At 45.3% G+C, this 27,865-nt stretch overlaps 1 protein-coding gene across 1 annotated transcript; it reads right to left on the minus strand.

Annotated features, from left to right (window-relative positions):
* Positions 1–333: 333 nt before the first annotated feature.
* camsap3 (calmodulin regulated spectrin-associated protein family, member 3) lies at positions 334–27,773 on the minus strand. The gene is made up of 18 exons (XM_056287547.1): positions 27,598–27,773; positions 19,887–20,149; positions 9,439–9,579; positions 9,086–9,172; positions 8,603–8,635; positions 7,453–7,591; positions 7,180–7,319; positions 6,921–7,005; positions 6,761–6,803; positions 6,599–6,669; positions 6,205–6,277; positions 4,028–6,110; positions 3,813–3,937; positions 3,257–3,549; positions 1,830–1,923; positions 1,478–1,596; positions 1,260–1,378; positions 334–1,140 (listed from the first exon to the last, which is right to left on the minus strand). Exons 1-18 carry the CDS (start codon positions 27,728–27,730, stop codon positions 841–843), a joined length of 4,341 nt encoding a protein of 1,446 aa, XP_056143522.1. The 5' UTR covers positions 27,731–27,773; the 3' UTR covers positions 334–840.
* Positions 27,774–27,865: the final 92 nt, after the last annotated feature.

Here is a 27,865-nt window from a genome sequence, read left to right on the forward strand (position 1 = left end):
TTTAGGTGTGGAAGTCCACCGACAGACCACCACAGCAGCCACTAATAAACACTACAGACCCCAGTTGTACCACCCACAACAATATTTTCGAGGCTTGACTGACCAGTGAAAAACGCCCCCGCGGGGAATGAGTGGTTTGAGTGTGCCCTACATTCATAAGAGAGCAGTGTCACCTGCTATTCATTTTCAGCTGAGATCGCCCAACTAAACTGAGAGCCGAGTTGCTTCTCTCAATGTGTATGTATATATATATATATATATATATATGAGAGAGAGCGAGAGAGAGAGAGAGAGAGAGAGAGCCCTAGAGAAAGAAGAAAAAGGCAGCAAAAGGAAAAGCAAGAGCAACAGAGAGGGGTGGAACTACTATGGCCCACAATACTGTTCAATGGGCAAAGGCAGTGTGACTGTCCCCTCTTTACTCTCACCGCAAGAGCTACGCAAATGAGTCTGTGGGCAGGGTAAGGTGAGGCAGGGTGCGAGGGAAGAGAGAAATCTTTATCCTGACAATGGCAGTCCTATAACATGACTTTTTTTTTTTTACAATCTAAGTAGAACTGGCAAAGTCAAAAGTAAGCTCCTGAGAGCAAACATTGTGAACAGGCTGGAGAAATGGCTGATAGCGACTAACTGAATGGCCATCTTTCTCTTGGCATGTAGAGCTGATTGAGTTTTTGTCAAAATCCAAGCTGTCTCAGGGTGATAGACTTACGCACTCTGAGGCCGCTCCATGACTAGTCTACCTAGGTAATTGAAATGGTTTAGAAATCTGAAGCGTCAGTCCAGTTAGGAGTGGGGTCCCTGACTCAACGAGTATCCTGTGCCCGCCTTCGGATGTGTTTATTTGGGGGTGCCGAGCTTCTTGGGGGTTCCAGGGCGCTTCTGCCAAAGTTGCCCGGGGATGGTGAAGGCATCGACACTCATGGACATGGTTTTGGACGGGATAGCGGTGAACTGCTTGCGGTCAGAGCTGTACTTGTAGATGGACTCTACCATCTCGGGGGTGATGATTCGAGGGCCAATGCCAGTGAGCCGAACCATCTCCTCAGTTTCGGGGTTCATGGTATACACCGCCCGGAACTGGCAACTGGAGTCTCTGAACAGAATGAGGAAGTGGTTGGCTGTGCTCTTCTCCATTTCCTGTTAGAGTGAGGGGGGTAAGGCATAGCGGTCAAATAGGATTGTAAACACAGCAGTTATAATGACTTTTGACCGAAGACACGTTCCCTTGTGGACTCTGTAATAGCAGGGTGGCTCACCTCTACAATCTTGTTTTTCTGCGGTTCATTGACCTTGCCGGCCAAGCAGCAGCGAGTGATAGCATTGTGGATGATGAACTTGTTGGACTTAAAGCTAGGTTCCTTGTACAGCTTTGGACCTGAGAGGTGCAACATTTCCAGATGTCAAATAGCAATTCAAATTACTCTATATATCTATTTATTCATCTATCTATCATTGTATGGTACACATGACCAACCGGTGTATTCTGGAATTGATGCCGGAGAGGAGATAGTGGAGCCGTTGTCCCAATCCCTCTCTCCATTGTGAGCACTCATTCGCCCTGGGGACATCAGTCTGGAGGGAGAGTGGGAACGACTAGAGGGACAAAACAGAAAGTTAACAGAGGAAACTTTGATAGCCTTATCAATTTGTAGTTTATTTTAGTTTTGTTTGTTTTAGGGGGAGGAGTTGTCCAAAGCAGCATGGGTGGCTACCCGATAACCTTCAAAGCAAATAGATGATCTTGTACAATATCCCTGACGATTACACAAGATATCTGTTAAGAATAAGAAACCTGCATCCTCAACAATTATTACTCGGCTAGTTACCTGGGAGATTTCCTGACAGTCAAGTTCCCAGAGTCATTGGCCATGGAAGACAGGTTCATGGTGGAGTGAGAGTACACCTTGTTCAGTCTGGTGCCTAGAGGGCAGAGAAGAGTCATGGATTGATGAGACAGGATGGAGAGTATGGCCTGAGGTTGGTTGACAAGTTTGTAAAGACTTTTTTTTCTAACAGCTCACATCAAGTGCATATCTGCCCGTGCAAATTTGTCAGTGGACATGCACAGATTTCTTGTTAACATATTTTCACAATTTATAGGCATTATTTTTTACAACAGTTTGTACAGGATCTTCTCTCCTATTTATGCATTTTTATTTGGGGTCTTTTTCGGTGTTTAAGAAACAGATGAGCAGATTCATCTTCTCTTTCACCTTCTATGCACAAATACCTTGATTGTCCACTCCAGCGTTCATTAAATTAACAGTCAAGTTCATGTGATGATTTTTGGAATGGTTTATATTGACAGACACAATTGGCTGTGTCTGCAGGTGGGAAACTGGATATGGGTATGTGTCCTAATCGCTGCACTACTGCCTCCTCTGGTCAGTGGGGGCACCCGTTTAGGGGGGGAGGGGAAACTGGGGGGAATAGCATGACCTTCCCGTGCGCTACATCCCCCTGGCAAAATGCCTCACTGTCAGGTGAAAAGAAGCGGCTGGCAACTCCACATGTATCGGAGGAGGCATGTGGTAGTCTGCAGCCCTCCCCGGATTGGCAGAGGGGGTGGAGCAGAGACCGGGATGGCTCGGAAGAGTGGGGTAATTGGCCGGATACAATTGGGGAGAAAAAGGGGGGGAAAAAATCAAAAAATGGGATGAATTACAGTTATTTTGTAGGCCTAATAAAGACTCACTATGTTTATCACTAGCTATTACCATGAAATGGGGAAAAAACAACAACAAAAAAATCCCAATGCCCCAATGCGGTGATGGAGACACTGTGCTGTAGAAGATGCCGTCCTTCAGCTGAGATGTTAAACCGAGGTCCTGACTCACTGTGGTCATTAATGGCACTTATCACAAACAGTGGTGGGTGTCCTGGCCAAATTCCCAACCTGGCTCTCTCCATCTGGCCACCCAATCATCCCCCCCATGTAATTGGCTCAATGATTCCTCCCTCTCTACCTCAAGCTGATGTGTGGTGAGCGTTCTGGCACAAAATGGCTACCGTGCATCACCCAGGTGGGTGCTACACATTGGTGATGGTTGAGGTGAGTTTCCTCCTTTCAACGCAAAGTGCTTTGGGTGTTTAGATAAAGTGTTATAAAAATGTAATCCATTATCATTATTATTATGAGCTAAAAGTTGGTGGGGACATCCCCACCTAAATCTACTACAAGAATGGAGAAAAAACACGGCAGCAGTCAGTGAAAGGTAAAATGGTCATGTGTGATAACAGTAGAACTGCTTACCCATGAAGCCTTTAACAGGACTACGGGAGAGGGCAGAGTCATCGTGGAACAAGGTCTTCGGCCTCTGTTTCTTGACACCGCGAACGGTGGTGGGCTTTTGCCTCAGGACCTTGTCCAGGTCCTCCATGATCTTCAACTGATGTCTTCTCTCGTACTCCTGCCTGGTGAAATCTCCTCTGCGCTGAGGAGTGCCCTCTGCGGGTGGGGTGCGCGTTGCTGGCGGGGTGACTGGGGTCTGGGGTCTCTCATCACTTTTGTCTCCCCAGCCTTCAATTATCATCCACTGGGGCTTGCTGATGTGACAGAGAGGAGATATTATACAAATGAAACAAAATTCTGTCTCTAGCATTTGACTATGTTGACTATATAAAGCAGGATAGGGTAGATTTGATGCAAAAACTTTACATTTCAATTATCTTTAACACTTAATTTTTAAAGAAAACCTATAACTTATTCAGAAATACAGACCAAACTCTGCAATGATAACAAAATTGTGCTTTATAAAAAAAACAACCTTGAATTACCTCAACTAATTTCCCCCCAAAAAAGCTCTTACTTGGCTTCCCTTTCTTTTTCTTGCTCCAATTTGCGTCTCTTCATTTCCTCTGATCTCTTTTGCTGTTTCTCCAACAACGCTGCTCTCCGTTGTGCCATCTCATCCTCTGGCAGCATTTTATCATCCTGTCAACAATAGACACAAATAAATAAGAGACAGGGTTCAACTGAATTTAGGAACAGAATTCGAAATGTTCTTACTATGAAGAGCCCCACCTTGAAGAAGAAACCAACCCCTCCTTTTATCTCTGGCTCCGTCATGTCACTCATGGAATCAGAGAGGTTGTCCGCACCACGTTCCTCCTCCTCCCCGTCTCCTCCGAGGGCTGACAGGGAGATCTCAATGAGGCTGCTTCGTTTGCCATTGAACACCGCCGCAGGGACATCACTCTCAAAGGAACATTCCGAAGGAGCTCCAGAACTGCTGCCACCACCAGGGGGCTGCTCCTTCCTGGCCAGAGTCTGTAAGGGCCCCGCTTCCAAGTCCATGCTAAATATACTGTGGTCATCATTGGAGCCTGCATCAGACAGGGCGTCCTCCGCTGGGGGACGGGCTGTGGGAGTTGGCGTTTTTGTGGGGGTGGGGACAGGAGTGGGCCCTGATGAGCGCAGCTCATCCAGGCTGTCAGAGGAGCCGATGCTAAAGGAGGAGGAGGTCTGGACCTGGCACTGCCAGGGATTAACACGGCGCAGATGAGGGATGCGGTCCACGTTTTGAGGTGGCGTGAGGACCCGCGAAAGGGCAGGGACTTTGGCATCCTGGGGACGGGCATGGTGGTGGTGTTTGGGGCTCTTAGGTGGCACAGATTGGGCTCTCCGATGGACCACTTTGGGAGATTTTGGAGGGGTGGTGTGGTTTGTGATTTTACGGGATGGTGATGGAGAGGAAGAGGTGGAGTTGAGGTCTCGAGTGGATTCCCGGGAAAGGCGTGTTGACGGAGGGACAGGGGTAGAGGTTTTAGGGCTGGGCGGGATGACCCAGGACTTGCTAGGAGCTGCCACTTTCTTTCTAATCAGCTGGTTCTGCTGCTCAGACAGGCGCTGCATGTCACTTTGTAAGGAGCTCAGAGCTGCCGTTAGCTTGGACACAGCATTGTTATAGTCCCCGAGAGGAGCTACTGCTTTTTCTCCCGGTGTATCCGCCTTGTCCTTTGAGACAGTCATTTGTTTGTCAGGATGAAGCCCTTCTTTAACATTACCAACATCTTCCACTGAGGGATGCTGTTTTTCAAGTTCAGACTGCTCTTCCTCCTCCATTCGAGCAAGCCTCTCCTCCAGTGTCAACCGACAGAGGTCTTCCTCTGTGGAAGAGGTGCTGCCTTGGCCGTCACCTTCTCCCTCCTCCTCACGTTGATCTTTCTTCAATTGCCGGAAGGCACTCTTGCCCAACCTTTGCCGGTGCTTCGCAAAAATGGCCTCGATGCGTTTCTTCTGGGCTTCGATCGCCCTCCGCTTCTCCTCAAGTCGAGCCCCCAGTTCAGACATCTCAGTGGTGAGTTGCGGGTTCTTGCTCGGGCTTTCCTCAGACTTCTTTGCCCAGGTGATCATCTGGGGAGCAGGGGGCTCGTCAGCCTTGGGAGAATCCAGGGTCTGTTTCATCTTGCGCTCAGCAAAACTGGTCATCTTCACGCCGCTGTCAGGTACCTCTGCACTGTGGCTCCTGACAGGGCGAGTGCCAGTAGCTGGGGTGACTGGAGTAGACTGGGTCTTGGGGAGGTCCTCAGAGGCGTCAGAGTCTACACTACCATCTCTCAAGACTGAATCATCATCACGTGAACATTCGGAAGTGTTTCTGGTGCGGTTGGGCTCCCTGGACTCTCCTGCAGGCCGATACATAATTCCTGAGCGTGACGGGGCGGAGCTGCTGATGGGGACAGGGCTACTTTTGTGCCTGGAGCAGGCAGGGTCATCAGGGGAGTGGAGGTAGAAGCAGTCAGGGGCACCGTCAGGGTGTAGGCGAGGCTCCATCTTGCTCTCATTGTGGATAATCTGTAGGGCCTCCTCGATGGTAGGCAGCTCTCCTGTTTCACTTTCCCCTAAACCATTCTCCTCTGCCAACCGGGGAACACCAGGGCTCTGGGTGGACCATGAAGCTCTCTGGCCATTGGGGCCTGAGGGTTTGATAAGCAGATCGCTGAGGTCCTCAGGAGGGGTGTAGGGAGCCTGAGTCATGGTTTGAGCTGCTGGGTTGAGCTGATCTGAGCTGACAGAGCGGGTTATGACAGGATTGCCCATCACAATGTCTACATCACTGTCCAAGCCAAAAGGAATGCTGAAGGACACTGCAGACAAGGGGCGGCTAAGGAGAAGGAAACAAGTCAGTATGGGCGCCCCATGAATATGTATATTTTTGAAGTGTATGGCTGGTAATAGTGACTATATGGGGGCCTTACCTTAGAGGTTTCTTGCTCCAATTTTTTCCAACACCTTCTATATGAGACATTGAGGTAGACTGAGTCAAAGGTCCTGAGTACATTGGGACACACACAGACACTAGTAAAGGCATGCACACCATCAGGGATAAACAAAAAACTATAACAGTAAAGTAAAAAAAAAAAAAAGTCCAAGAACAGAAACCGTAAAACAGGCATTTCAAACACCAATAAAGGCAAAATCTGTTTTGACATATCTACATGTAATGATACACAGATGACAGGGAAGCAAGCAGCGGTCCATTCACAATAACCAGATGATGAAATGTAACACACATTTACAAATTAAGAAAATAAATGTACTAAATACTAAATAATATAGTAGCTTGTCACAGTGACATAACTCCCATCTCACCTGATACACCTGCTGGCAACACAGCGGAGGAGATGGGGAGGAAGGGCTTCTTGAAGATCGAAGGGGAGCCGCTGTAAAACACAGAAGCTTGTAGTTCAAACAAAAACTCTATAAATGGAAAACGCCACAACAAAAGTAAAATCACTATGAAAGCTTCTGTACCTGTTACAGCTTGATCTAGCTGGTGTTCCTGATGTGTGGTCATCTAGAGAAAGAAAAAGAAATTCCTCGTAATAAGGAAATCGTGGTCATAAATGGGCATGCTATTCATTAACAGGTCGAACTACAAGTCACACAAAACCATGAAAATTGGCACACATACCTGATGTGTCTATGGGTTGAACAAACTCTGGTTTTCGTACTTCAAACCAGTCTAGCAGTTCTGCTAGGAAGCTCATCAAGTTGACCTAAATCCAACATGCACAAGGTATCAGGACGTGCCCAATGCAGAAATCCAAATTACCATTAGTCATTCAGTGGTCAGTCAGATATCAGTAGGAGATTTCATTGTGTGTGTGTGCGTGTGTGTGTGTGTGTGTGTGTGTGTGTGTGGGGGGGTATTTGCTTGAAGTTGTGCACACCTGAAACTCTTTTGGGATGTAGAGCATGTCCTCTAGTGCTAAGTGACAACAGCTCTTCAAACAGCTGTCACAGAATTCGCGGATGAACTGCAGGTTGTACAAGCTATCTGCCACAGACATGGACTCCTTCATACAAACATCTAATGCAACAGGGAAAAGCAACAACACATTAGCACTAACACACACAAAAAAAAAAGACATTAAACGCTGACAGAAACAGAAAGGGTGGTGGTTTCACAGCATTACAGCCATGGTTATGATGTCAGCCGGTACCTTCAAGTCTTAGCAGGCCAGGGCAATAGTAGTGCAGGACAGCAGCAATGGCACAACCACTGGACAGGTGTTTGACTTCATTCACCACTGGGAAGATGGGCTTCTGTTTGAACTGCATCTTGTCCTTCCTGTAGCGAAGCTGAAGAAGAGAGCAAGAGAAGGGAGGGCAACTTTAAGACAGTGACACTACTGAATCCTGCAAATGTTAATGCACTGTGGTCTTACTTGTGTTTGAAAATGAAGTGTTTGTCATGTCAAAAATCAACATCTAAACCAGGCTTTTCCCAAATATCCCCAGCACAAATGATACATCGCGAAAACAAACAATTCCAAATATGAACAAAAGGACCAACTTAAGACCATGCTAACGTGTAAGGAATAGAGGGTAGGCAGGCAAATGGCAGAAACCAGGGGAATTATTTTAATCAGAGCAGAAACAGCCAGAATTTTGTCAGTAGAAAGTGGGACATATGAGGGTCTCAGGAGAGCACGAGAGCGAGAGAGAGCGAGAGAGTAAGAGTGAGAGAGAGAGACAGAGAGAGAGCGAGAGAGTGAGAGAGAGAGCGCACGAAGGAGCAAGAGAGCGAGACAGAGAGAGCGAGAGAGAGAGAGAAAAGACTACCCCTCTCGAACAGGTAGAATTTCTGAATACAAACAGTTCACTGTCAACAGGGACCAGCTGACTCGATGCCTGACTCTTAAATCACCCACAGCCATTCTTCAACACACGCACGCACACACGCACGCACGCACGCACGCACGCACGCACGCACGCACACCTTGGTGTCTACCGAAGGACCACAGGAATAGGCTGTAAATGTCAATTTCCAGGTCTGACTGTACCATTTGTGATTCATGCACCACTTAAGTGTCAGCAACAATACCTTGCCCCTCCCTATCCTGTCCTGCCCCGCGACCTCACAAGGCAACGTGTGCTGTTGGATGTAGACAAGCATGTGACGCACATTAGCGCTCTCGCACAGAAGGATGTAGAGAGAGGGGGGGAAAGATCTGCCTGTCAGACAGTTGCTGAGAGAGAAAATGCAAATAAGAACACACACACACACACACAAAAAAAAAAAAGAAATCAACGGGGATTATGAGAAAAGGGACAGCAACAGGAGGGAGTGGAGGAAAGGAGGGAACTTACAGGAACAAGTTTCCAATACCAGCGAGTAGGACACTGTTGGAAAGGAGGAAGAAGGAAAGGAGGCAGAGAAAAGGAGGGAAACACATAACAGGAAAATAGGCAAGCTAGTAAAGCTACAGTGGAAGAACTAGAAAAACAAGAGACAGGATGTTTTGGAATAACTAACCAGTCCTGTTGACAAAGTAAAAGCCTTCCCTCTATTCAATTGTCTTCTGAGCAATATGCACACATTTTACTTTTAGTGTGGAAGACAGACAGGCAGGTTAGTAAGCTAAGCACAGCAGATTCAACAATATGAATGCCTGATAAGCTTAACATATGGCACATAACATGCTTGTACAAAGTAAATTTCTTTTTTTAAGTAAGAGTAAAGCGACTAATCCCAGAGGGATTATAGTGTTGTTTGTGGATACAATGATGTGTGTCTTGAGAGTTGCCGCATTAGCTTGTGTGGATGCGCGATATGTATAATGGGACACTCACAGAGGGTTGCACAAGCTGGGGCTCTGTACTGGCCTGAGATGGGTCATACTGGGCTCCTTCTGACTGCTCCCGAAGCTTTTGGTTTAACTGAGAAAGAAACAGCATCAAGTCAAAACACTGTTTATATGCACAATGTGCAGTTAAATCAAGGAAGATGTTTTACTATATTAAAAAATAATAAGAACAATTAAATATTATTTTCTTTCATAAAGAATCCCTTAATTACTGGATTATTGTTTCTGTGGCCAAGGACATCTGCATGGTGAGTTTGTGAAGAGACCACAGAGAGTGATCTCTGAGATAATGACATGCAGCGCAGTAAAACAGGCAGACATCTCTGGCCTGCTCCTTACCCCATTAACCCAGTTAAGCAGAGCCTCCTCCCAGCTGGAGCCTCTGCCCAGTGTCTCCTCAGCTCCACTTGTCTTAACCGCAGTCACCGTCTCCATGGCTCCCACAGCCATCAGGGAATCTATCACTGCCAGGTGGGCACTCTACACACCAAACACAGTGGAGAGAACAGTCAGGGACAAGGACCTATCGCAGCGCAAAAGCAGATTCTTGATGGCAATTAGAGCAATCAATAAATTATGGCTAATGCAATAATTCTGGCCAATGACATTTCCAGAGATCTGGCAGGGCAATGGCACTGATGCACATGGGCGTTGGCTTGGTTGGGAAGATGGAAAAACATCCCCGCTATATGATAACAAAACGTGTTTGTGCCGCATTCACACACACGCACAAATTATCATGCAGGCAAATGAGGTTGCACTTGCAAATCTTGTTTTTTGTAAACATGTTTTTTTATAATTTTATATAAAATGAATTTTCACAATATCTCAACGTCAAGGTTCGTTTCTTTCCTAATCTAAAAAAAAAATCTTCAATATTCAGTGAAAGTTTTGTGTGTGTGTGATGTATTTGGAGAATACTGTAGGTCCTTCCTGTCTTCATGAATGACACTTGCTAATTAATCTTAACATTTGCATGCTGTAGTCACGAGTTTTGTAAAGAAGTAGACTGCCATGCAAAACTAATTCAACTGTCAATTCCTGCCTGTAAAATAAAAGGAGTAAGAGAGGCAAAATTTGATAATGAACCATACTATTTGATGGTTTTCAAAGGGAGAGGGTTGGAGAGATTACTCTTTTATCAACTTAATATGGTTACATTATCCATCCAGCCATCCATCCATCCATTATCTGAACTGCTTATCCTGCTCTCAGTGCCGCTTTGTAGACATCATCATAGTAATAATTATCAACTGGTGACTAGGCCATTTCTTTTTTGTAATTCATTAAAAGAAATGTTAAGGACATTGTAGCGGACCCTAAAAGCTGAAAACGTGCCCCCATCTAAATCTACCATCTGCTAATGCAGCACACTAGACACCAGTACTGCAGCGTCATGAGGTTATAAACCACTTGCGCCACTAGGGGTCTCCTGAAGCCGAATGAGTCCATGGAAACACTGAAAATAGGGGGGGGGGCGGAAGTGGAGTATTCGGAGAGCACATAGGACAATGTATGTGAGCGAACATTGGACCTATCCTTTTACAAACCAGAAGAAGAAATGAAATCAATACAGTGTGATAACACAGGCATACCAGTCATAAGGACGGTAATTCCTCCGCTTCTTAACCGTCGTTTGCCTTTCCTTTTGGTGTAGCTCTACTGCCTCCTCTACTGTGAACCGAGTTATGGCTGCATGACTCATGTTGGACAGTGGGATAAAATGAGGAGGTGTCTGTCGCTGGCTCACCAGCAACACCAGCAACGACCGCATTCTCTATCAGAGACGCGTACTGACTGTAATCTTAGGCATACAAGCACATATCACTATCTTTGTGTGAGCGTGTTTATCAGAGCCCTGCCATTAACTTCAGCTACATGCCTACACAAAACGTCTGCCAAAGTCACGGGTGTTTTCTTGTTCCTTTCACAGCCAGACTGCATTACGGAGCCATGTGTACTAGAGCCCATTAAAGCAAACCAACAACATCATCATCAGCTCAGTCAGAGAAAGCACCTTAGCGTCTAAGACGGTTAGCCCATTAAGCTGTTGTGTTCGCTTCGTGTCGTGGTACCTGCATTTCAGACCATACAGCTCCACTGCAATCTCCACTGTAGGCTAACACCTGCTTAACACGAACACCTCACCCCCACGGCCACACTCATGACAGGACACGCTTCAGTTATTTGATGTACCCAAATGACTGCTGGGACAGCCTCCAGCATCCCGCGACCCCAACTGGGATAAGCGGCTTGGATAATGGATGGATGGGTGTACCTTTAATTTTTCCTTTTCCAAGTTTCAGGTTCACTGACATCCAAGAAAGTTTACACGTGCCGGGAATTTGTCTTACCCAATACATTATTAATTAAATAACACAACATTATCAATTAAACTCCATCTACCTCAGGCATGCATGCAAGTAACCTGCGAACATCTAGTCCAGCATCTCTGATATATTATTTATTTATTTGTTTGTTTATTACTATCTATTAATCCCCATGGGGCAATTCTTCCTCTGCATTTAACCCATCCTAGGAGCAGTGGGCAACCGCTGTGCAGCGCCCAGGGAATTATCTGCACAATTGCACTTTATCACCTCTTATTTTGCCTGTATAAGTCAACCCTTGTGTATATATCTGAAGAGTGTTGTGTTTTAGTGTTGTTATTCTATATTAAGTACACGGGGAGAGCCACGAAACTGGAGTTAAATTCCATGTAGTGCAAACCTACATGGCCAATAAACATGACTCTGAGTCTGATAACAAAACAAAAAAAAGATCTAGGTACCTAGGACAGTTAAATTTCTGTAATGTAACTTGCAAGTATGCAAAGGTTATGGAGTGATAGAGATCTTGCTGTATACAGAGCAGGAAGGTAGGAATCATCATAAAATATTTAAGATCACACCCTTAGCATGTTTTGACTAAGTTTGTCGCCACCATCAACTACCACAGACTGGAACAACCTTTGACCTTAAAAAAAAAGCGGAGTGGACCTTTTGTTTATACCCATCACACAGACCTAATCAGAGACAGATGAGGACCAGTCAGGGCAGGGGAGATTGATGTTTTTTGGGAAACACACTTCAGGAAAAGGCATTCAGCAGGATAGGAAAGGACCAACAACCTGAGTTGCAGGTCTCAAGAGGTTTATGGTCTATGGAGGCTTACCTTTAAGCGAGGTCTAAATATATTTCATAACGTAATATTCACTTCCTCAAATAAGACTGAATGATACTGAAAGATAAAAAGATCAACACTGCAATGTTTGTTTTGGCGATATGCATTTCAATATTAAGAATGAAAAGGAGCTACATAAGTTGACCAGATATATGAAGCTTTTGACTTTCAAAGCTTCGTTTGAAAAGAATTTATCACTCTGGAAATCATTATGCCGATTTTAGAGAGGGGGAAATAAGGGAGTTTGTCCAAGAAGTCATATCATTGTTGAGTTGCACTAGAATATTTTTCTCCATGAGTAGTTATAAAAAGTGGACCTTGCTAGGTTTAGTTTTCTACCAGGCAATAAGAGTTTTAGCCCAACATGACTGATGGGCCCAATTCGCCTCTTTTGCAATGTGAATATTGCATGTGTTTATTGTGATGTCGATTCTGAAACAATATATTGTTCAGCTCTCTCCTGAACACAATATATGTGATAACTCTGCACTTATTCAGCGAAGGAGTCCTCCACCTCTGCAAGTTAGAGTAAACTATCTTTGTCACTTTGGGTTCGACATATTTACACCAGTTGCAATCCTGTACGGCAGCACTCGACCCCTCCCTCTTCGCTATTGGCTTACAGTAACAAGGCCCCTGTTATAATAATTAACCCTGGCCGACAGACGGACAGGCTGCTTCGCAAACAACACGTTCTTGCCATGGGGTCATTCATAAACCTCCCCAGTCTTTAGGGTTGAGCCTAATCTGTGCAAACTAGTGTAAATTCCCTTTCACTACTTTAAAAAAAAAATTGGCATCAGAGCAGAGATATTCTTAGTCTAACTTTTAACCATGCCCCAACCGGGGCCAATGGCCATGTTTCTCCACACATGAGAGCTGTCTGCATGTCTGTCTACTCAACCTTGATGTAAACTGCTGACCTGGGCAGACCCGGTGCTGTTGGGGGGAAAGGCAGTCGATGCCAACACAGGCTTGTCAAATAGCATTGGGCCTGGCTCTCTGGATGGCTGCAGTCACTCAGAGCTGTGGGTTCCCAGGCTGGTCTGACTTTGCCAACAGTGTTGCCTAGAGGAGGGCTTCTGTCTGTATGTCATTGAGATATGGCTCATCTATTCGGTAGAAATGTCTGCAGTGCACACAAGGACAAAAAGCCAGACAGGGACAGAGGGCAACGCAGAGAGAGGGCAGCGATAATGTCTGGGCAGGGCTGTCTGTATGCTGAAACATGTTGGGGGGGGGGGGGGGTTGGAAGCACCCCTTTCCATCATCTACACAGTGATGGAAAGACTCGGAGCTTAGCTAGATGTTGGACCAAAAGATATGAGAGCAATAGCTGAGTTTTCAAACACGACCCTCAAGTGAATTACCTAATCTAGGATACACACTTTAAAAGTAAGATACACAGGGAGAAAGAAGAAAATGAGAAAGTTGAGATTTTGGATGTTATGAAAGGAGAGAGGGTGTAAGGGAGACAAAAAGATTGAACATAGAGCACACAGACCTGGTGAGAGTGGCCTGGCTTGTTGTTATGTTGTACAGTAATTATTCAGTGCAGGGAATGGAGGGTAATTCATGACAAAAGACAGGAATGAAAGGAGAGAAGGAGGGGGGGGGTGGATTTCCCGTTGCCGACCCTGGAGAGCTTGCTAAGCCAAATCACAAGTTTCCCTAATGAGTTGGGGGGGGGCAACTCTGGAACACGCAGCCCACAGTCTGCCAAGATCACCATAACAACAAGCTAGATGACCCACAATGCACCTCAACACAATCCTGAACACGGCGGTGCTCAGTGCTCCCGGCTTAACCCAGCCTCTTAACTCTCAAACCTCCAGCTAGCGGGCAGCGCTCCCTCCCCAAACTGGTGCGAAAGGCACGAGGAAAAACGAATAGCCCATCGATTAACCCCGTCAATGGGAAATCATTACACCCCTCTTTGGAAAACCTTGCTTGTACATGCCAACATGCCAACATTGCTGCCAAACAAAAGGAGGCAAGGGCATCTTGTTGATCATTAAATGTGAGTACGATGAGGGCAAAATCTGATTATGTCTGAAATTTGATTCCCCCCCCCCCCAAAAAACAGCCTAGTGCCCAGTGCCTATTAACAGAGACTAGGAGATAAACAGGGGGGGATGTGGTAGGTCTGGAGCCCAGCAGGAGGTGTTGGACAGGAAACCCTCTTATACCATATAGTTATTAACACTGGCGTGACAAAACCCAAACGTTGAAGCAAGAAAAAAAAAAACGGGTTAGGTTAGCATTACAACAATCCTGTCTGGATAATTATCCTTTCGTAACACAAACAGCACATTACAAGGTCAGAGACATAATCTGGCAACATTCCTTTGTTTTCACTCCAAAACAAATACAACCACCAAAGAAAAGTTATAATTGTTCAGTTACATTAGTTTCCCCGTAGCTAAGGTCAATAAGAGAACAAATGTTGTGAGATGATGTTTAGCATTCCTGATCCGGGGGATAGAGTCCGCCACTTCTTATTTCCACTAAACTCATGACTGATGCTCACTTGACCGAAAACTTGCCAGCACAGCAGTATGATTTAAGACCAAGTGTCAGCGCCCATTCAAAACCAACTGGGTTTCAGGAAGGGTTACAGCCCCTGCTATGGCTACATGACTTACTTTGTTGCAGTGAGAACAAGCACAAACCCCCAAATCAATCGAATTCTCAGGTGCAATCCATCACTCCGTTTGAAACACACACTAAAGAAAAATGACGTGCTACTTTTATCGTCAACAATAAACGTGACATAACTGGTTAGATTATTTTCAAAGATGGTATCTGCGTGGTGGTCAGGGGTCATTTCTGGTGGGTCATCCACTGGTGGATGATGGCACTCAGTCTAGATGCCAGATTATCTCAAATCTTCACAGATCTTTATCCTCAATCTGGAGAGTGATGGGGACTGATCCGCCACCACATGGATGGCGACCAGGGGGAGACATGCCACCTAGCCAGAGGTAGAGGAAGAAGCTGGAGCCCAGATAACTGGCTGTAGTCTAGAGAGACTACAGGATGAATCCCCTACAATCCCCTCTTTCTCCAGATAACCCTAAAGTCCTGAATGTTTAAGTCTGGCACAACATCTGCTGAGGTTCAGCAGGGTGGGACTTGTAGTGACTGAGACACAATTTATCTATTTAACAACAGGCAGTCATCAATACAGCCAAACCTGATCTATGAAATTTGGGAGCTTGGCTGGCAGCAAAATAGCTCGGCTTGTGTGGATTTGTGCATATTTGTGTATTGCATATAACATGTGATATGCCGTGTGTTTGTTTGACACAGATATGCTGAGCTTTAATATAAAGCAGGGCTGCAGCAGATTGATGCTGCTCCAAAGCCGTTTACTGGCTGAGGCACACATTGCTGTCCCATCCTCCTAATGCTGCTGCTGCATGACCCACTTTCCCCTGCCTACTTCTATGCTGCTCCAGAGCCAGTCAGAGGCAGAGAGCAACCCAAGGCCAGGCAGTGGCTGGCAGGCTCATGTGGCACTGCAGCAGATAGCAAATGCAGCAGCAACAGCTCTTAACAGCCAAGCTGGGAGTTACAGTGACAGGCCTTTGACTGCCTGAGATGCTCCATGGTTTGACCAGTCAGCATCACCCAGACTAGAGCCACAGGCACACACACACACAAAGAAAGATGCACACACATGAGCAGAAGGCTCTAACAATTACCCTACTACTGCAGCACCATGAGAGTAAGATGCATAGGGCATTGGATTTGGGCACACTATCACTATCAGGTGATAGTGTGCCCAAATAGTATGGCTTTATGCCTCTTGAAATGTGCTTTGTAGTTTTGATCTTTTAAGTGTGCTTCATAGTTTTATTATTTATTTAGCAGTTTTTACTGATGAATGCATTTTAAATGTTGTGAGGTATGTCTAACCTGGTGAAAATATGTTATCGAATCTAGTTAAAGTCATATTCGCCCTAAATTACTGTCATGGTCTCAGAGGAATTTACATTTGCATCCCATTTACATTCTCTAATAGGATCCTTGGACCCTTAATTTGGATGATGAAAAACTCTACTGAAATCCTTTGCAGGGAAATAAAATGGGAGAAACCTCAGGGGAACATCAAAGCAGGGATCCCTCTTCCAAGACATGGTGTATATCAGCGCTAGTGGTACTTGTATGAATGAGCCAAGTTCCCAGTAAGAGAGAGCAGAGGTGAGCACCAGCACCATGCTTTGCCCAGGCGCAACTTATTTGATTTCAAGTACGATGACAGCTCACAGCATTTCCGCCCATTTCTATGTCATTTCCTATTGGTTTGAAGCTGTCCAGACCTCAATTCTGCGATGTGATTTGGGTCTGGCCTCATGAGACTATGTGAAGAGTGGACATAGTTCCTACGGCTACTGTAGCAAGATGCAGAGAGACCTGTGAGTGCAGATGGAATGTGTGGTACAATATCCTGCACACACCAGGACACAATAAATAGGGTTGAGGTGGACGTTAAAGAAACTCCTCCCCCTCTCTCTTGCCAACCTTCTTTCCATCTCACTTGGCTTACATCTACGACTCTACATAAGCAAGAAATTTTTTTCTTGAAATTAAGTATACATTTAAAGAAGTCTCAATATTTGCCATCATTCTATTGCAAATAATCAAACATGGGTGGTAAGAAATATATGCCTCCTCCTTGTCATGTACATTTGGGTACAGAGTGCCAACAACACAGAGTCTTGCCAAGAACTTTCATAAGAGTAATAAGACCTTCAGCCATGAAAAGATGAACATCACAATAAGCATGGAGCCTTTGACGCCAACAATATTTGATATTACCATTCACTGCTCCTTGTCATACAAAGCCTATGCAATATTTTTAGGCCTATACCAAGTAAGGTGTCTTTTTACACAAGATGGTGAATGGTACCGCAAAATTATGCTATTTTCTCGATCATAGCTTATACCTAACTTCAATGAGAACACTATACAGATCCCTGGAGACTCCCTCCTCGACTTTCAAAACATAGCCTTGAAATTAAACAGCTAGAGATATAAGGTTATGCACTGCTGGGTAATGAAGTGTACTGTGATAAGGAAGGCCTTCTGCAGACTGCTTCCAAAACTAAGTTGCAGTTGATCTACATCAATGCTAACAACTAAAGCAAAAACCCAATACTTTTTCAATCCAAAGGCTTATGTCCCCTGCAGGAACCTTTTCCAGAACTCAGAACATTTTCAGGGACTCTTTTACACAGTTTTCCATAGCAGCTGTGATTCCAGGAACCTTTTCAGCATCTACTTCGGGGTAGGTACCTTTCTAGGCCCAGGAACTATTAGGGAGGGGTTTGTGCACTGAACACCGCTGATTGGCCAAACGCAAGCATCAGAATGATGCAAGATGTAATGAACAACCGCTATGTTTAAAACCAGTAAGCTGCTGGCTGTAAACACCAGCGTTTGACTTGTAATTTACAAATCTTCATGGTACTTTCAGTGCTGTGGGAAAACATGCTTTCAAGAACGATTAAGTTCCCCTTGTGGATAGTTCCAAACTCTTTAGTGCTTCAAAAGTTTTCTGAACCTTGGTGGAAAACCGCCTCAAGCCCTTGTGCAGGCAATTTCAATGGCTGATTTAAAAATGAATTTGGTTCTATGAACAAGAAAAGGCTATGAAAACTGAAGGTCACACAAGTGTGCTAAATAGAGAGGGAGTGAGAGAATTAGTTTCACTGGCAAGAACTGAGAGGACAAACCAGTTTCTCTTGATTCAGGATTCACTGAGGCCCTGTTTACACCTGCCGTTAACAACCGTTAGCATGCGTCTTGGATGATCCGATCACAAATGGACAGCTCTAAGTGTAGGTGTGAATGCACCCAAGATGTGTTGAGGACACATTGAGATCCAATCACTCAGACCACATTTGGAGGTGGTCTGGGCTGCATATGGACACATTCTTTTAGCCGTGTGTATGTGAATGCGTCCTGGGTCACACTGAAGGCCCGCCTACTCAGCTGACATCCTCTGAGTAAACAGAAGTATGTACTCATTCGCGCGCCAACAGCGTCATATTAAAATACAAAACAACATGAAAAAGCCACAACAACAGGCAAAATGGATTCTCGTCGATGGAGTACACACAAAACACGCCGTCTGACTTCAATTCGGGCCAGTCTGTATTGTTTTGATTTTGCCCGCGTGCCATGGTCTTTTGCAAACCTCTTCTAATTTCCAGCAGACTAGGCACGGGAAGTGCATTGCTGCCTCCCACTAATTAAAGACAACGATGCATTTGGTCTTTGCAAACGGAAATGATGTACATCTTAGTTGCATATAGAACAGGGAAGTGACATCCAATCACAAGTGGTCACTCGAGATGCATGAGGAGACGCATTCTAACGCCAGGTGGGAACTGACGTACTTTTAGAGCTGTCCCCTTGTGATCGGTTCACCCATGATGCATTTATTTATTTATTTATTTATGATTTTTACCTTTTTCTCCCAATTTAGTGGCCAATGGATCCCTATTTGAATTCAAACACCCACCCTCGTACTGCATGCGTTCGCCAACTGCATCTCTCCGGCCGGCAGTCTCGAAGGAGTCACCTCGCCACTTTCGTGACAAGGCGAATCCAGGCCGAACCACTGCTTTTTCCGACACACCCAGAGATGCATTCATGTGACGAACACAAACCGACTCCGCCCACCTCCCGAAGACAGCGTTGCAAATTATTGCTGCTTCATCGAGTCCGGCCCCATGATGCATTTTAATGCCAGGTGTAAACAGGGCCTCATGGCCAGCCCCTCACTCAAAAAAACAAGGAACACAGAGACAAGAGTGTTTGCAACACAGTATCTCTGGTTTCATCAGAGCCAGTGTTCAGCCATTGTTCCCTATCTGATCTGGACCGCTTATTGTTCTTCTCTCCCGGATCTCCCTCCCTCACACACCCTGAAATGAAAGCAGTTGTTCCTTGTGCACCCCCTCCAGCTGCCCTGGTCCTCACAGCTGGATCTACTTATCTACAGACATCAGCTTGGGTCAGATTGGTTGGGGGTTATGGGGCTTTTGATGTCTTTTAATCCCTACAATCAAAAGCATAAACAAGTCCCCACATCCACAATCAGCCGCACTTCACCCCTTCATATGCTATCTTATAGACCCCTGGCCAGAAGCTCATCAGCTCTTATAAGAGAACCAGAAAGTACATCTGAGGGCTTCCTTGAGGAGATCGGTCAGTCTATGGCAGCAGTGGCTAACCATGTGCCACAGAGAGCCATGTCTAATCAGGTTTTCATTCCAACCTGACTCCACACCAGGTGATTTCACTGATACATTCTTCCTCTTTGGTTGAAAGGTTGCTAATCAGTGAAATCACCTGGTGTGGAGTCCGGCTGGAATGAAAACTTGCATATACATGGCTCTCCATGGTACATGGTTAGCCACTCCTGGTCTATGGCCTAGGTAGCCTCCACGTTACCTGAAATAAATCTACAAGGTCATCCACTCACACAGCTGCCTGCCAGACTGCTGAGGAGTGATAGCTGTTCTCAATGGCTTCAACTCTTCCCACAGCGAAAGTGAGACACTTTCCATAAACACCACACCCTTCTTTACCATTTTGATGGGTTTGTTCCGGAGGTCCACATCAGTCACCAGTATGTCCTGATCTTTGGGGGCCGTGCCTCTCTTGGCCAAGAGCTGAAGTAAGGCGGCATTGTCTTTGGGAGGGGCCTCCGCCCCGGCAGCCCCCACCAGCAGGCTGTAGGTGCGGCAGTAGAGCTCAGAGGACAGCAGGAGGCGCGTGACCGGTGGTTTGAGGTGTTCCTGCTCATACTGATCGCAGTAGAAAGGGTCACGGAGCTCCAGGGGTACGTTCTCTACAGAAAGACAGGACACACAGGCACTCAGGTAAAACTTATGGGCTTCACTACAGCATAGATAACAGGAGCAAGTAACATAAAATAACCCTTTGTTTTCAAAACATATCAGAAAAGGTCTCCACCGCTACTGGAGGAATAAAACAAATAAAAACATATTTGGGAAGCTTCAACTACATCAACAAACTTAAAAAGTGATGTGTAGCCAACAACCTTTTCCTTGGATCATAGTATATCTGGCCCCGTTACCACAGAAAAATGTGGAATTACACAGGACATTATACACCCGGACACTCTGCAAGCCTTGGTTTTTTTTTTTGCCCTCCATTTTCTCTGCTTGCTTTTGTTGCTGTAGACTTGCTTGATTGAAGAATATTTCTAATTAAAATATGTAAAAATATATAACACCAAACAGTTTTAGGGCGTAGTTAAATAGAAGAAAGTCTCTTAGGGCAAAGTAAACAGGCCAGAGGAAGGGACAAGAGGCACCATTAACACACCACTGTCCCAGTCCTCCTAAACTCATCCTGTCAAGGCGAACCACAAGGGGGGACTCCCGTGAGTCACTGTGTTTAGAATCGAACAGTGGAACTACATTTGCAGGAAACTGCTACCTGCAAGCTGCATGGTGCTCAGATTAAGACGACTGATGTATACCCTGGAGCTAAAATCACACGAGTGCGTGATCTGCTCAGGGGTTAAATGAAGCGTGCTTGTGCGTGTATTCGTGTGTGTGTCTGTGTTGGGCGCAATAACAGGGAGTTGGTAGAAAAGATAGTGAGAGAACACGAAAATCTAGACCGTGCACATCTTTTTTTTAGCAAGGCCCTTGAGTAAATCCAAAAAACAAAGAAAAAAAGAGAAAACAAGGGGCAGTGTATATGGTGACAAGCCTGATAACACTGGTTCCAATTTCATCTTCCAGGGCGACAAACTCCTGCAGTTTCCCCGAGTGTAAACTCCAGTAGCTCACACAACCTCAGAGTCAGCTCTCCCTCCACCGCTGTGATATTACAGTACATCGCCGCCGTACCCACCACGGTCACATGTTTGTCTGGAGCCGTGCGACAGCTAGCGAACACATCAACGAATCAGCGGGCGTCAGGGTCAGCGGGGCGTGACGACATTCGAGCCCAGAGGTTAGCGTCTGAGGATTACGAGATGCTGCACCACTTATTCCCTTCCCTATCCCCCCCCCCTTTGATAACCTCCTGATCTGAGGGGGAGGGGGACTTCCGACTTTGTATTTTATATTCACGCAGAGCTGAAGTAAAGTTTTGTGGCTTGTTTTTTTTAAGCTTGGCGATGCAAAGTGAACCAATAAAACACACAAAGCAAGCGGAGATTCCCTGCCTTGATAGAGAGAATGGGAAGGCAGTGCATACGGTAGTGCGCCATACGAAAGTTGAGTGTTAAATATCCTCCATTGGCTATTTGGTCTGTAAATGAGGTTAGAATAAACATTATCCCACAACACATACGTGACACACCCTGTAGGAGACTGGTTTTACTGCATTCAAAGCGGACCAAACCAGCATCAAATCCTAAATCCCCACACAAACATACCAGACTAGGCACCTATTTTTCTTTCCTAAAAGGCCCCCACAGTCAAAGCTGAAATACCAGTAGCGTCATACCAATCTCCTGAAAAGAGAAACCAACGCAGCTGTGTGTGCATTTGTGTTTACGCGGGAGTATGTCTGACTGAAAAGGAAGACTGCAGGATCATTAAAGGGGAGGCCTGACTACGTTGTTGTGTTATTAAGGCCCTGTAATGGATCCACTGACAACAGATTGTATAACAAAGCACCAAGCCTCACAATAGTTAGACAATGCTTTTGTCGCTTTCTCCTCTCACTAGCTTTCACTGCATGATGACTATAGGAGAAAAACAATAATGTGAGTCACGCCACACGGATCATTTTGTGGCAAATATGTTACGGTGTTACTCTACTCCAATGGGCAAGTCAGGGGTGTGAACATTTACTGTAGGCAAACCTACTGTGCTTATTGCACGGTTACCCTCAGGTCCAGGTAAGTTAAGACAAAATACTCCAAATGGACAATGCATTACACTTAAGTCCTGCAAAGGAGAGAAAATACTACCCACAATGCAAAGCAGGATGCAAAGGCCACAGCTCTGCGAGATTTATGTGGCTGATGCGAGCAGGATTTCCCTAAGGTACAATATGGCCATGAATGACTTTCGTTGTGTCGCCACAAATTTCCAAAACAAACCGGGTAAAAAAGAAAAAAAATTGAGAAAGTTTGCAAATTCAATACTATTTCAAGAAGCTGTACTCCTGAACTCCATAGTAAGAAATATTTTAGGGTTAAAGTTTAAAGCTAAGTAAATAACAGGGAAGTACACAAAAGAAAGCACTAGATGCTGGTAATTTAATGCATAAGAAAGCACTGGGGAAAAAAAACGAGTGTAATTGTGTCACAATGCTCATATCAACAAAACCCCAGGCCAATATTTAGACAGCAAACAGTGTTGTCTGTATGTAGATATAGAACTGGAGCATTAGCCTCTCTGTCATTCTTACAAGTCATAGGGGTCAGGGCATATTTACTGGTCTAGGTGAGAGGGCAAAGGTCAAATGTGAGCCAACAAGCGATGACTGACACAAAGCTATCAAGGTGGCGTAGTGAGCTGGGGGACTTGTTCTTCAAACCGTGGGATATGAGATCAACTCCCATGTCTTAAGTGTGCCTGAGTGAGAGTATCCCTGCTGTCTTCACAGGTACTTTCCTGCAGCGGACTGATATTTGAAGCTCTACTGAATTGTCCACAAGTGTCTTATCATTGGTCATAAACAGATGGCAGTTCAACTGATCACTTTCGGTCATGACGGCAGTCAGTTCAGCTATGTGAGCACATATCTCTACCAAGCGGCACAGACCAGTACCAGCTGATAGCACCCAGCCCCGTGTCCTCCCGCTTCAAAATCGATTGATTGAGTTAGCGCGCTGGTCATGTCAGAAACATTACAGACACGTGTCTGACAGCAATCAACAGACACAAAGAGGCACAAACATCCAGACAAGGGTCAGCTGAAGCTGGCCGCGGTGTGAGCCCAAGGCGGCCAGATCCCTTGCAAGTGTTGGGTGAGGGCAGACCCCCGTCCCACTTTACATCCAAGTGGACTGCTCGGCACAGGATTTCAACGGGGTTGTCATGGTAACCGGGCACATTAAGAAGCTCTTTGTGTTAATTAAGTGGCACAGCAATCTGCAAAGTCTGCTGGATTTGATTGTCTGAGTTGTCTGGCTGCTTTTCTAAAAACCTGGCATGAATTCAATAATTCATAGGGGCTCTGATCTGCAGATGTGTGCATATGTAAGCACGGAGATGGAGGAAGCTGCAGCTAAAATGTCATCATTTGCTACAACTCATCTCCACCTCCACTCTATGTCTTGCACGACCTATGTGAAGTAAATAACCTTTTAATTATAACTCAAATCCCAAAATACCAACTGGTGAGGAAATACGAATCTTTTCTCACTTTTTTCTCAGAAATAGTAAATAAGGTGAATACTTAACATGACCTGTTTGTTTTGATTTCTAAATACTGGAGCAATTGGTTAATACTAAAGTGTTTATCATGTGGTGGAAAGGACCAAACAGGCATGATTATATGCCCTGGTTTTAAAACAAATCTAGGTCTTATTTAAATGGCCCAAAATCTGGCACTGGTAAAATGACCTGTGTTATTCTCCATGATAACAAGTGACTATGTTAATCTCAACACCTATGATAATAAAACATAGAACAAAAGCAGACAACAGCCACCACAAGACTAGCCAGGATCTCCATTACAGTCACCTAAGCTACAAAGATGATATGCCCATTCAATGTACTGTGCAGAATATATGAAAAAGCCTTTAGGGAGACAAGAGCCAAGTCCTAAAGCTCGACATGAATCATGGCATTTTTTTGTTGTTGCCAATAACCTCAAGCATAAGGATTTGAGTGATATTAGTACCAAAAATAAAACAAAATGCCACTTTCAATTTTTTTTGGGATTCCCCTCACTCTTTTTTACTCCTCAGTTGTACCCGTCCAATTACCCCACTCTTCCGAGCCATCCCGGTCGTCGCTCCACCCCCTCTGCCGATCCGGGGAGGGCTGCAGACTACCACATGCCTCCTCCGATACATGTGGAGTTGCCAGCCGCTTCTTTTCACCTGACAGTGAGGGGTTTTGCCAGGGGGACGTAGCACGTGGGAGGATCACACTTTTCTCACCAGTTCCCCTTCTGCCCCAAACAGGCGCCCCCACCGACCAGAGGAGGTGCTAATGCAGCGACCAGGACACATACCCACATCTGGCTTCCCACCCACAGACACGGCCAATTGTGTCTGAAGGGACGCCCAACCAAGCCGGAGGGAACACAGGGATTCAAACCGGCGATCCCCGTATTGGTAGGCAACGGAATAGACAGTTACGCTACCCGGACTTTCAATTTTTACACAATTACACAGCTAAAGAATACTCAACCATCTACTATAGAGAGCAAGTACTGTATCTGCTGGATACCCCTATGTGTAGCCCACCATCTGCACAGGACAGTAAGTGCTAGTTCCTGTACTGCAGACCTCAAACCCCACGCACATCAGGGGTCCCCAACTGGCATTTAAATACACATGGTCACTCAGCGCATACATTATATCTTCAACACCCCTGTGCAATATGTGGTCCATCATCAAAGACCTAACTGATGTGGCATCGGCACGCCAGCCATACAATGGATAGCGCATTCTACAAAGATGGATAGTGGCACATCACAGTATTTAGAAGGACAACAGGAACCATGTCTGAAGAACACCTACCTACCCTAGAGTAAAGGGGCTACTGTCAGAAGGGTTGCAGATTATTTTATCAATAAGACTGACATCGTGTCAAGTGCCAACAGTGACTCTGCATCCTCCTCAGGTCCTCGTCACCTGCTGACTGCCTTTAGCTGCACTGATGGGGACAGGGTGAGCCATTATTGCAACAGGCTTTGACAATGATTCAAGCAGCTTTGCAGTCAGGTGGGGCTACAGTAACAGGTTTCACAAGTGCTAAACAAACACAGGTTTAACAACCTTCGTGAAAAAACTGAACTCCCAATTTCATCTCTGGAATACTCTCGAGACATGAGGAGACGTATGACCAACAAGGAAGTGATAAAATGGATGCAATCTCTCATAACTTGAAATTGGTAGATTCCAGCTAGATTGGAGACTGGTAGAGCAAACATCACCATTGTAGAGTCAAAAGGGAACATTTAAAGATGTGTGTGTGTGTATGTATATAGTATATTATCCTAAGGACTTTGACAGATCCTGTAGACTATTCTCTCCTAGAGCTACAGACACAAGAGTCAAGACACTACAATCCCCTTTCAAAGTAAACACTCAAGCTAACATCTTGCGTGTCTGATGAGTCACTCTCCAATAATAGGTAACAAAACGTTAGGCTGGACGTTCGTGGTGGACTTGGTACACTGGACTGTAACTTTGACAGAGTTATTCGTGTCCGCCTACAGCGATAACAACAGGCCGAGATGTTGAACAGCCTTCAAATTAACAAACATACATCCTCAATTTAGAGTAGATGAGAAAATTAATGTGCTTCATTCACAATTTGCCATCCTGATTTAATTACAGTGTGGTTGTCAAGAAGACTGGAGGTACAGTAGCGCCACAGTAAAGCCAAACTTCAGATGAGTCTTGTTGCCAATTACCATCATTATGTTTACTGAGGAGTAAAAGCTGAACATTAAGACAATCTTGGCCCTGCTGTATGTCCTTCGAAGTTTCTGGGAAGAGAGCTGATGATGTCATTTTGTCTCTGCAGGAGAGTATCAGCAGTTTTAGACGAGCCGAACAAGGCCATTGAGCTAATGATAACGGAATACTGCACGCCAACACAAGAGAAACCTTGCTGCCTTTCTAAATCTTCATTTTCTATTATCCTGGAATTTAGACCGACTTTGACCAGAGGGTGTGGTTGAGGCACACAGAGAATAGACAAACAGCAGCCTGGAGTCCCATGGCCTGGGATTGCATAAGACAGGTCAGGTTGTTAAAGTACAAATTGAGTTCGGCTCACACTTTCACGAGTTCTAAACTGAATGCAGTCTGTGTCTTTAACTCTGTGTTTTCCAACTCAGTCCTAATCCTGCAGATTTTCACTGCAGCCCTGCATAGGTAGGCTTGTTTATAGTGGCTCAACCAATCATATTATAGCATTTAATTGTCAGTTGTGCCAAATCTAACATGATTAAGTGCTGATTGGTTGAGTAAGTACAGGCAGGCCTTTCTATGCAGGGTTGCAATGACAAACCACAGGAGTCCTTGAGGACTGGGTTGGTAGACACAGCTGTAACCGACTTGACTCAGGATTTCTATTTAGCTACATGCACGTCTCAAAGATGAGAAAGGAACATGGCCCACTCATCAAGATTGTATCTCAATTAGGATTAATTTGGTGCTCTCTGTGCCACATCTGCCGGCTGGCCTATTTTTTAATTAGCTTGGCAAAAAACTGACCCTTGAAAATAATTCAGCAAATGTGGACAGGCTCTCTATCCACTAAAGGAGAAAGCAGAGGATATCACAAGGTTAAGTTCATGAAACGTAAGGCCAACAAAAAAAATCACCTTATGATAACTGCAGCCCCTAACAAAAGGATGTTCTTGAAGTGGGTGTGTTTGCGCATCGTTGAAAGGCAGGGTGGTTTCTGACAGGCGCACCACGAGCTCTGTTGACTGTAAGGACACTTGGTAGAAGTCCAGGTTATGATGGACATATACGTATTAAAGCCTACGTACAGTCTGTAAAATCAGGCATTATCAGAGATATAAAAAGCATTTTCAGCCAACCACACGGTTTGTTGGGTAAACTGGATATATATATATATTTTTATAACTAATTATATTTAAATATATATTTTGAAGAGAAAAAAAAGCTTTCCAAAAGCCAGCTGAGCTCCGACGCCCCGTTTATCTTGGACATAAATCGGATTAAAAGAATAACAACGATGCGCAGTAGGCTGCGGTTCGTGGCTAACGTCTGGCAGTATAGGTAGCATAAGGGCAGGAATAGGATGACGCTATATATCTAAACAAGAGGCCAATTTCACGAAACACAAGCCAAAGAAGAAGGGGAGGGGAGGGGGGGGAGGCAAACATGAGTAAGAGCAAATGAAACGTACTATATAGAGTTACGAGCGGACACTGTGAATGATCCTCTTTCATGCGCTGCTCTTTGTGTGCCCGAAACCGCTGACTTTACACAGCCCGCAGCGCAGCTCACCTTCATACGTGCGCTTTCCATTACACAAACAAACTGCAAAAATCGCTGCACTTTAGAGAGGAAAACACACACACACACACTCATATTAAAACATCGAGAGCTTATGGATGAGAAGGCCTTGTATGGCTAAACTAACCAACCTGCATTGTCGTAAGATGTTGCCAACAGCCAACCGACACTTGCGCATATTTTCGCCTTAGTACAGTCATACAAATCCAACGGCTTTACGTCCGGGACAACGAAAGTCTTCCTCATTGCACTGGAGTCCACCATAACGAATCCGTGGGTATGGGGAGGGAGGGGAGGGGAGGGGAGGGGGGGAGAGAAGGGTAGCAGTAAATGCGAATAAGCTAGTTAGCGCTCTGAAATTCACGCAGTCATTCTTTCAGCGGGCTGCTGTTCCATAGT

Source organism: Lampris incognitus, chromosome 10 (assembly GCF_029633865.1).
Source record: "Lampris incognitus isolate fLamInc1 chromosome 10, fLamInc1.hap2, whole genome shotgun sequence".
Taxonomy (NCBI): Eukaryota; Metazoa; Chordata; class Actinopteri; order Lampriformes; family Lampridae; genus Lampris; species Lampris incognitus.